This window comes from Myxocyprinus asiaticus, chromosome 42 (assembly GCF_019703515.2).
Source record: "Myxocyprinus asiaticus isolate MX2 ecotype Aquarium Trade chromosome 42, UBuf_Myxa_2, whole genome shotgun sequence".
In the NCBI taxonomy this organism is placed as follows: Eukaryota; Metazoa; Chordata; class Actinopteri; order Cypriniformes; family Catostomidae; genus Myxocyprinus; species Myxocyprinus asiaticus.
This window is the reverse complement of record NC_059385.1, coordinates 18,907,310-18,918,596: the sequence shown is the minus strand read 5'-3', so window position 1 is coordinate 18,918,596 and position 11,287 is coordinate 18,907,310. Positions and strand designations below refer to the sequence as shown.

The following is an 11,287-nucleotide window of genomic DNA, read 5'->3' as shown; positions in this document are numbered from 1 at the left end:
ACAGATGACTGAATAACGTGGCTAAAGGTGTTGTGTGATAAGGACAGTCTTTAATGCTCTACAGTCCTTAATTCAAGATAAGAAAACCACACACAAACCACAGATCCCGTAAAATTCCTTTTACTTCTTGGTTAATGAGAAAACCTCTCTGCTGACGTAGTATGAACCATTGTGATGATGCTGGTTATCGCTTAGTGCTGGAACAGACCCAGTTTATGCCGCCTGTATCACAGCATTAAGGATTAAGTTAATTACAAAGAGAGTGTGTGTAAAAAAAGATTACACAGATTAAACTGGGTCAGCTTGGCTGCAAATTCCACAAGGCAATTGCTCATTTGAGTTGGGTCACACACATTTCATCAGTCAAATATCGCCATATTATCGTATTCTCTCCATCTAGCCCGACAACATCAGAAAGCTCTATATACATCAGATATTGTGAAGCCATCCAAGCCGTTTTGTTGAACGATTAGGTTTAAGGCTTCTTGCTCTGACGTTGCTGTCCATTGTCCAGAGGGGTGGGCCGTCAGTTGATGCATCGAGATGCCTGATTGGCTGTTGCATGCAGAGCCAGGGGCTTCCGGTTTCTGCTGTTACCTCCTCCATCTAAAGGGGAAAAGAGGATGAGACATGACAGGTGTTCAGACCAGGTGGCATGACATACCGCATGGTCGAAATAAATAATCTGTGCGGTGTATAGGGTCGCTTACATTCTTAAACACTTGTCTTTCCCACCACTGGCCACTCTCTGCCCATCAGGGCTCCAGTCAACAGCAAAAACCTGAACAATGCAAGATAACGTTTATACATTTTCTGGAAAATTATGTGAGTGGCGCTTGCTTGTGCAAAAATCACCACAAGGATGCCAGGGTATTGCTACGCTTTGCTTTATACAACAGTTCAATAAGTTAATATTGATTAACTTGCGTTTCAGACAAAAATTGGCTGGTTCGTGCATTTCTTTTCCACCAGCGAAAAAAAAAAAAGTTCCAATAGAAGCCAAAGAATCAACTCGCTCTCTGCACTGCTCTCATTCTCTGGTTTTGAACTTGCGGTGTTTCTTTTGGAAACAAATCGGTGTTTTTGAACAAATCATCCTCCTTCTCTTCCATTTTTTTCAGTGGCGAACGACTCTGTTTTTAATGAATCAGTTGAGAAAATTATTCAATGACTCACTGAAAACATAAAAGAAGCTCAAATGTCGCCACCTTCTGGTGTGAATATAGAATCTCAAGAAATGTTCACTGATTCAATCAGTGAATGAAATCAAAATGAACAATTATTTAAAATCCCCACCACTACTTGTAAAACTGCGAACATAGAGAAGCATTAAATACATTAAATTTTTAAAATGTTTATTAAAACCCTATTGTATTAATACACAGCATAAGAAGATGTACTAAATACAAGGCTGTAACCTCTGAATTAAATCCATTGCGTGTCTTACCTCATCAGCATGGCCTGGCAGATCCACGTTCAGTTTGCCCGTCTTGATGTCCCACACCTTCAGAGTGCTGTCACTGCTGCCACTCACCAGCAGACGGCTGTCTGCTGACCACGCCACCTGGTACACGGGCCCAACATGACCACGCAAGGAGGTCAGATACCTGGACAGCAAAAAAAGACACCAGATCAGGATCTTAAAATACTTATGCAAATTTATTGGTCTTAAAAAAACATAACATGTTTGACTTGGTATGTTATGTTTAAATTTTATTGGTTGTTTTTCCTGTTCCAGAAAAGACCATGTGCCAATAAACAAAACATGCCAACGCTGATGCGACTTGAGTGCCCCCTAGTGTACACTACTGGAAATACAATGTTTCCTTATGAGGGTTCCATCTACTGTAATCATGAGACTCAAGGTTTTTCAGAATGGAACACTAGTGAACTGCTTGCTGCATTCTTCCCAGTAAATACTGTATTAGTGCCTACAATTTTTTTTTAAATAGTATGTGAAACAATATGCAATATTTCAAAAAGTAGTATGCTACATTGTGTGTTTAATTTTTTGTTGCGAGTTTAAAGGAATATTCCGGGTTCAGTACAAGTTAAGCTCAATCGACAGCATTTGTGGCATAATGTTTTTTTTGTTTGTTTTTTCTGCAGTCCAAATCAAAGAGTCAAGAAGAGAGAGAAGAAAAAAAAAATGCAACTATGCAACATATACATACTATATACTGTAGAAATAGTATGAATATTATGGCAGTATGCTATTCCGAACAGAGTCACAAAGAAGTGAGCTATGTGTGACAATTTCCTTACTTTCCAGTCTTTCCATCCCAGATCTTGATAGATTTATCGAATGAAGCGCTGGCAATCAGTCTTGTGTCCGGTGAGAAAAGCACCTCGTTGACCAGCGCCTGATGACCCGTCAAACGGGCCACTGGCTTCTTCTCTTCTGCTGGATTCCACAAAAACATTGTGAAGTCGTCTGATCCTGACACCAGCCTCTCATGACCCTCACCCTAAAGAGAATAAAAAAATGGCGATTACATGTTTCTCTTTCATTAGACACTGATTTTCACATTCATTTCTACACCAATCAGCCATAACATTAAAACCACCTGCCTATTATTGTGTAGGTCCCCCTCGTGCCAACAGCGCCAACCCGCATCTCAGAATGGCATTCTGAGATTATGTTTTTTATCTCACCATAAAGGGTACACCATTTGTACAGAGCGGTTATCTGAGTTACCATAGACTTTGTCAGTTCAAACCAGTCTGGCCATTCTCTGTTGATCTCGCTCACAAACAATGCATTTCCATCCGCAGAACTGCTGCTCACTGGATGTTTTTTGTTTTTGGCACCATTCATAGTAAATTCTAGAGACTGTTGTGTGTGAAAATCCCAGGAGATCAGCAGATACTCAAACCAGCCCATCTGGCACCAACAAACACCCATGCGATTATCTAATCAGCCAATCATGTGGCAGCAGTGCAGTGCATAAAATCAATCAGATACGAGTCAGGAGCTTCAGTTAATGTTCACATCAATCTCAGTGATTTGGACCGTGACATGATTGTTGGTGCCATACGGGCTGGTTTGAGTACTTCTGTAACTGCTGATCTCCTGGGATTTTCACACACAACAGTCTCTAGAGTTTACTCAGAATGGTCCAAAAACAAAAAACATCCAGCGAAGGGCAGTTCTGTGGACGGAAATGCCTTGCTGATGAGAGAGATCAACAGAGAATGGCCAGACTGATTTGAACTGACAAAGTCTATGGTGACTCAGATAACCGCTCTGTACAATTGTGGTGAGAAGAATATAATCAGAATGCTATTCTGAGATGCGGGTTGGTGCTGTTTTGGCGGCAGAAGGGGGACCTACACAATATTAGGCAGGTGGTTTTAATGTTGTGGCTGATCGGTGTATATGAGTAAATCCCATCTCACAGGTTGATAATGTATACAAACAGGTCACACTCACTCTGATGTTGTTGTAGCGCTTCAAAGCTTTCTCTTTAATCTCTTCCACTGTAGGAGCCAGAAACATTTATATTTACAAAAACGATCCAAGTTACATGGATAAAAGACATGATAAATTAATCTGTTTTTGTTGCTAAAACAATTGTGCGGAGAGTGTGTGATCTTACATGAGCCGCTAAGATCCTGAGGGTTTATAGTGGCAGTCACTGGCTCAAACGCTCCAGTTCGCAGAACATAGTCTGTGCTGAGGGCCAACGTGTTGACCCAGTGAGCGTGACCTTGCAGTGTACGGCACTGAACTCCCTGTAACATAAACAAGAAAAAAGCCTATTTATGCTGCTGAAAATATTTACATTTTTTAACCAAAAGAACCTTACAGGGGGACATATCCTTGCTTTTAAAACGGACAGTTCCGGGTCTGGATGCTGATTCGTCAATTCAGCGTACCAGCCATGCTAAAATACACCGTATAGTATCACTTATCACCTACAATATAGCAGGCCTCTCAACTTAATCAGCTAGTCCAAGTAAATTCTCTTTGTCAATATGAAATACTAAAACTACTCCGTAAATTTCAAGGTTTCCGTGCATTTTGTGCATTATTATGTTGGCTTGATAAAACAAAAGACTGTTATACTACAAACTTGGTTTATTCCAGGTTTTTTCAAAATCCTTAAACCGAGACCAAAATGTATAACACTAACTCTTCCCAGAGCTTTCAAAGCTGATACAGACCTTCAGACTGATCTGGAATAGTGTGCTATGTCTTTTCTAACTAATCAGATTAACGGTTTTCGCACAGTGGACAATCAAAAATCGGAAAAATCCCATAGACTTACATTGACGGATTGTTCAAACAGGCCAACGGAATGCTCATTAATTAAAACTTCAAAAAATTCAAATGTAAACAAACCCAAAAAAGGCCTTTGAGATGCTCTCTTTTTCTAGCAGGCGGTTTATTTTAATCTAATGTCTGTACCATCAATCCTCAAACTTAAAAAACTAGTTTAAACTTTCAGGCAAGGCAACATCAAAGGCGAAGTTCATACAGGCAGATTTATTTAATTATTTTTGGCCTATCTGACTCTAATCAATTTAGATTTTTGTAGTCTAAACAGGACAAAAACACAAAATATCTGATTTTTACAAGCCTGATCCAAACCACATTCGTGGGTGGTTTGGAATTCAATTCAAATCAGATTTCTGTTAATGTGTCTTAGTCTGAACAGTCAAATCGGATTTCATGTTTTCTTTTGTCATTCGCACGATACGTTGTTTCATCAGGTTTTGCGACGAGAAGACGTACTGCATTCCAAACAGCATAAATGATGTCTTCACAGGGTACTTCAAAGGGAAAACAATAATGATGGCCACGCTGTAGGATTGTTACAAGAGAATAAAAATAAAAAAATTAAAAAAAATAAAAACAGCCCTCTCAAAATGTCCCAGTGGAAGGTAAAGTCTATGAGGGGAATAGGGCATAAGGATGATCACTTCTGAATGGAACGCACCCATATGTCATTGTCACAGGATAGCCAAAGCAGTGCAAACCTTTTTTTAGAATAATACAATAGTCCCGTATGACGTCATAATTTCATCCAAAATACAGGATGTCCCGGCTAAAACGGGATAGTTGTAAACCCTAAAAGCAACAAACATTGCATATGCCGTGTCCACCATTTTTTAAACTGTTGTCTGTGATGAATGTGTAAATATTTGGATACTGCCCTCATAAAAAAAACATAACCAAAGGCAAAGCATCCATTGCTAAGCACTGTTACTTTGCATTGTTACTATGACAACTAATGTGGACCTGCTAGCAAAAGTGACTGCAGTCTGAACAGAAAAAAAATCTGATCTGTCCACATAACCTGCAGTTTGAACAGTAAGTCTTAAAAAAAAAAAAAAAAACTAATCAGGGACCCACTTTATATTAGGTGTCTTTAACTACTATGTACTTGAGCATTTGATACAATGTACTTACTATGTACATGTGTTGATGCATTGTACTTAGACTAAAAGTAGCTGCATTTAATTGCATCTGTATTTACAGTGTTAACCTTACCCCTGATCCTAAACAAACCCCAATCCTTACTCTAAACGCTAACCCTACTCTTAAACCTATCCGTATCTCAACCTCAGTAGCAGCAAATGTGAAGCTTCTGAGAATTCTGCAGAACAACATGTAGTTACACAGTAAATACATTGTATTGTATGTATTTTAATGTTATTACATAGTAGTTAAAGACACCTGATATAAATAAGACCTAAATCGGATATGAGGGGGAAAAAAGAATCAGATTTTTCCTGCAATGTGAACAAAGCCAATGTTTGTCTTGACAAACATGCTTTGATTCATTTATTACATTCATGAGGAAAGACATTTTTCATCGCTTACATCTTTGGCTCTCCAGACTTTAATGGTTCTGTCCTGAGATGAGGTGTAGAGGAGTCCATCTCCTCCCCATTTCACACATGTCACAGACTGCGTGTGGCCTGTCAGGATCTTGTCACAACGACCCAAAACCGTGTCCCATATCCGAACTGAGCAGTCTTTAGAGGAGCTAGCCAAATACCTACACTCTGGGTTTCTGTGATGAACAAGTGAGAGTTTAGAGGATCAACCTTATCGGAATAGTTCACCCAATAATGAACATTCTCTCATCATTTACTCACCGTCATGCCATCCCAGATGTGTACGAGTTTCTTTCTTCTGTAGAACACAAATGAAAATTTTTAGAAGAATATCTCAGCTCTTTAGGTTCATACATTGCAAGTGAATGGTGATCAGAACTTTGAAGCTCCAAAAAGCACACAAAGGCAGCATAAAAGTAATCAATACGACTTCAGTGGTTTAATCCATGTCTTCTGAAGTGATATAATAAGTGTGGGTGAGAAACAGATCAATATTTAAGTAATGTTTTTTACTATAAATCTCCACTTTCACTTCAACACTTCTTTTTTTTTTTTTTTGCCGATTTGTATTCTTCATGCGAATTGTCACCTACTGGTCAGGGCTGTTCAAAGGTGGAGATAGTAAAAAAAAGGACATATATACTGATCTGTTTCTCACCCAAATCTATCAAATCTATTCAGAAGACATGGATTAAACCACTGGAGTCGCATGAATTACTTTTATGCTGCCTTTATGTGCTATTTGGAGCTCCAAAGTTCTGGTCACCATTCACTTGCATTGTATGGACCTACAGAGCTGAAATATTCTTCTAAAAATCTTCATTTGTGTTCTGCAGAAGAAAGCCATACACATTTGGGATGGCATGAGGGTGAGTAAATGAATAATTTTTTTGTGAACTATTCCTTTAATGCTATAAACACTTTTACTGTAAACTCACGGTATCACTAAAAGAACAAATTAAGACTTAAAAATGAGAAAACTTTGATTACAAAACCTGATCTACACAGCAAAGAAAATATGTTGGATTTTTTAAGCTCACAGGTGCAGAGGTTCCCAGCACAGCCAGGTGATCCACTTTGTATGTCCCGTCAAAGTCTTCCCTATCTGACTTCCTGTGACTGGATCCCACAGGCAGATCTGTAGAGATCACAGCATACAGTATGTAAACAATATATTAGATCTAAAGACCCTCCTTATGGCAAACAGGAATGTCAGTGACTTAATGCACACGCCATGCTCACCTGACTGTTTTTGCACCCAGATGCCAACTTCTTGCCATCTGTAGACCAGGCAATGGATAAAACCCAGTGTGTGTGGCCTTGACAAACATGATGATCAAAACTGTCAGGTGCATAGTTTAAAGAACAGACACACTGTATTGGATACCACTTAGAAGATATGCAGTGAACTGACCTCTAGCAGTGTGGTGTGGAGTTTCTGTACTCAGATCCCAGAACCTCACTGTAGTGTCCCCGGATCCACTGGCCAGATATCTGAGTAAAAATACCACAACAATAACAACAAATTCAGGCACTCTGTTGCATAAACCCAAATAAACACTATATTTATGCTGTAATTTGTAAGATGTTAAAGTGTTAAGTGATCAACTCACTTCCCCGTAGGGCTGAATGCTACAGAGATAACAGCCTCTGTGTGGCCCTCTAAAGAGCTGGTGCATCGAGCTACGGCCCGCACGCGGAACACAGCCTGTGGCTGGTACACCACCGGAAGCACCTGCTCTGTCTCCAGCCCCAGGGTCTGCACACAGGTACCCAGAGATGACACCACCTCTGCATCCTTCACAAAGAACAGGAACGGCACTGGCTCTTCCTGTATCCAGACAAAAAGAGACAGATTGATAAAAGATAAAACTTGCAGTTCATTACTCCAAACTGGCAAATCGTAAGATGTAAAGAAACAGATGCTATCAACCAATGAACATCATAATAACCAAATTTTTATAAATGATTTACACTGTGCCACAGTTGTCCCGAATCTCCCTGGGACCAGTTGCAAGAAACCCCTTAGTTTTAATTGTAAGTGTATTGTCTAAGGGGTTCTTAACTTATAAGTTCACACAAAAATTAAAATTCTCTCATCATTTTCTTACCCTAGTGTTATTCCACATGTGCTTGACTTTTTTTGTTCTGCTGAACACAAAGATTTTAGAAGAATATCTCAGCTCTGTAGGCCCTCACAATGCTAGTGAATTGTGACCAAAAAGTTAAAGCTCCAAAAAGCACATAAAGGCAGCATATCCATGTCTTTTGGAGCTTTATGATAGGTGTGGGTGAGAAACAGATCAATACTGAAGTCCTTTTTTACTATAAATTCTCCTCCCTGCCCAGAAGGTGGCGATATACACAAAGAATGCGAATTGGCAAAAACAAAAGAAGTAGAATGTGAAAGTGGAGATTTTTAGTAATAAAGGACTTAAATAATGATCTGTTTCTCACCAACACTTATATTGCTTCAGAAGAAATGGATTTAACCACTGGAGTCATAAGGATTATGGATATGGATACTTTTATGCAGCCTATATATGCTTTTTGGAGCTTCAAAGTTCTGGCCACCATTCACTGGCATTAAGGTAAGGACCTACAGAGCCGAGACATTCTTCTAAATATCTTGTTTGTGTTCAGCAGAAAGACATACACATCTGGGATGGCATGAGGGTGAGTAAATGATGAGAGAATTTTCATTTTTGGGTGAGCTATTCCTTTGAGGAGTTTCTTGCAACCGGCAGCTGAGCCTTTAGGTTTATATATATATATATATTGAGAGGTGCATCTCAATAAATTAGAATGTCGTGGAAAAGTTAATTTATTTCAGTAATTCAACTCAAATTGTGAAACTTGTGTATTAAATAAATTCAATGCACACAGACTGAAGTAGTTTAAGTCTTTGCTTCTTTTAATTGTGATGATTTTGGCTCACATTTAACAAAAACCCACCAATTCACTATCTCAAAAAATTAGAATATGGTGACATGCCAATCAGCTAATCAACTCAAAACACCTGCAAAGGTTTCCTGAGCCTTCAAAATGGTCTCTCAGTTTGGTTCACTAGGCTACACAATCATGGGGAAGACTGCTGATCTGACAGTTGTCCAGAAGACAATCATTGACACCCTTCACAAGGAGGGTAAGCCACAAACATTCATTGCCAAAGAAGCTGGCTGTTCACAGAGTGCTGTATCCAAGCATGTTAACAGAAAGTTGAGTGGAAGGAAAAAGTGTGGAAGAAAAAGATGCACAACCAACCGAGAGAACCGCAGCCTTATGATTGTCCAGCAAAATCGATTCAAGAATTTGGGTGAACTTCACAAGGAATGGACTGAGGCTGGGGTCAAGGCATCAAGAGCCACCACACACAGACATGTCAAGGAATTTGGCTACAGTTGTCGTATTCCTCTTGTTAAGCCACTCCTGAACCACAGACAACGTCAGAGCCGTCTTACCTGGGCTAAGGAGAAGAAGAACTGGACTGTTGCCCAGTGGTCCAAAGTCCTCTTTTCAGATGAGAGCAAGTTTTGTATTTCATTTGGAAACCAAGGTCCTAGAGTCTGGAGGAAGGGTGGAGAAGCTCATAGCCCAAGTTGCTTGAAGTCCAGTGTTAAGTTTCCACAGTCTGTGATGATTTGGGGTGCAATGTCATCTGCTGGTGTTGGTCCATTGTGTTTTTTGAAAAGCAAAGTCACTGCACTCGTTTACCAAGAAATTTTGGAGCACTTCATGCTTCCTTCTGCTGACCAGCTTTTTAAAGATGCTGATTTCATTTTCCAGCAGGATTTGGCACCTGCCCACACTGCCAAAAGCACCAAAAGTTGGTTAAATGACCATGGTGTTGGTGTGCTTGACTGGCCAGCAAACTCACCAGACCTGAACCCCATAGAGAATCTATGGGGTATTGTCAAGAGGAAAATGAGAAACAAGAGACCAAAAAGTGCAGATGAGCTGAAGGCCACTGTCAAAGAAACCTGGGCTTCCATACCACCTCAGCAGTGCCACAAACTGATCACCTCCATGCCACGCCGAATTGAGGCAGTAATTAAAGCAAAAGGAGCCCCTACCAAGTATTGAGTACATGTACAGTAAATGAACATACTTTCCAGAAGGCCAACAATTCACTAAAAATGTTATTTTTATTGGTCTTATGATGTATTCTAATTTTTTGAGATAGTGAATTGGTGGGTTTTTGTTAAATGTGAGCCAAAATCATCACAATTAAAAGAACCAAAGACTTAAACTACTTCAGTCTGTGTGCATTGAATTTATTTAATACACGAGTTTCACAATTTGAGTTGAATTACTGAAATAAATGAACTTTTCCATGACATTCTAATTTATTGAGATGCACCTGTATATATATATATATAGTACTGTGCAAAAGTCTTAGGCACATAAGATGTTTCACAAAAACATTTGTCTTAAGACGGTTACTTATATCTTCAGCTTTAATGTGTCAATAGGAAATATAAACGTTAGACACCCAAATATTAATTTTGCAAATAGAATTGAATAGAAGAACAGGGAGCCCTGCAACAGATGTCATGGCCCCCAAAAAGCCCCCCACTGAACATTGTGTCAGTCTGAGATTACATAAAGAGACAGAAGCAATTGAGACAGCCTAAATAGATAGAAGAACTGTGGCAAATTCTCCAGGAAGCTTGGAACATCCTATCTGCCAACAACCAAGAAAAACTGTGTCCAGGTGTACCTAGGAGAATTGGTGCTGTTTTAAAGGCAAAGGTGGTCACACCGAATATTGATTTAGCTTTTTTTATGTTTACTGGACTTTGTATGACATTAAGTGATAAATGAAAACTATTTATGTCATTATTTTTGAAGACATCCTCACTATGCAACATATTTCACAAGTGCCTAAAACTTTTGCACAGTACTGTATATGTTTATTTTATTAGATAGAATATTTGGCACCCAAACTGTTTACAGTCCAAGACATCATGGGATCTGACAGCTGGATGAATAACATAATTCCTGTGTCCTTCCATCCCTACCTTCTGTAGGAGTGCATTGCAGACCAGCTGCAGTTTATCCGGGCTGATGTCCAGCGGCACATCGAAGGGAGATCCGAGTATCTCACCGCTCTCATCCTGGAGCTGGATCAACACACGCTCCACGTCGCCGCTCATCCTCCCCTTTGTAAACAGATGGAAATTTACATTTTGACAACAGCGCGTGAGGCATTAACAACTTGGGAAACACGAAATAATAAAAATAATTATCTGTCAGAAGACAAAACTACAAATTGAAGAAATAAACTGTAATTTCACATATATACAAAACAAGAAAGACAACATATTTGTAAAAACTAAATATCTCACTTCACTGATTAAAGCAGATGATCCACGCGTGTAGCGTACAGTACAGTACTGGGGCGCATAAAATTACGTAGCGTGACGTAGTATTCGCGCGC

At 39.5% G+C, this 11,287-nt stretch overlaps 1 protein-coding gene across 1 annotated transcript; it reads right to left on the bottom strand.

The window, feature by feature from the left end:
* Nucleotides 1-104: 104 nt before the first annotated feature.
* nle1 (notchless homolog 1 (Drosophila)) lies at nt 105-11,283 on the bottom strand. Its single transcript, XM_051684643.1, has 13 exons — nt 11,196-11,283; nt 10,869-11,009; nt 7,461-7,678; nt 7,262-7,341; nt 7,090-7,166; nt 6,888-6,985; nt 5,831-6,023; nt 3,600-3,735; nt 3,434-3,480; nt 2,266-2,468; nt 1,448-1,607; nt 711-781; nt 105-606 (listed from the first exon to the last, which is right to left on the bottom strand). Exons 2-13 carry the CDS (start codon nt 11,001-11,003, stop codon nt 594-596), a joined length of 1,431 nt encoding a protein of 476 aa, XP_051540603.1. The 5' UTR covers nt 11,004-11,009; nt 11,196-11,283; the 3' UTR covers nt 105-593.
* Nucleotides 11,284-11,287: the final 4 nt, after the last annotated feature.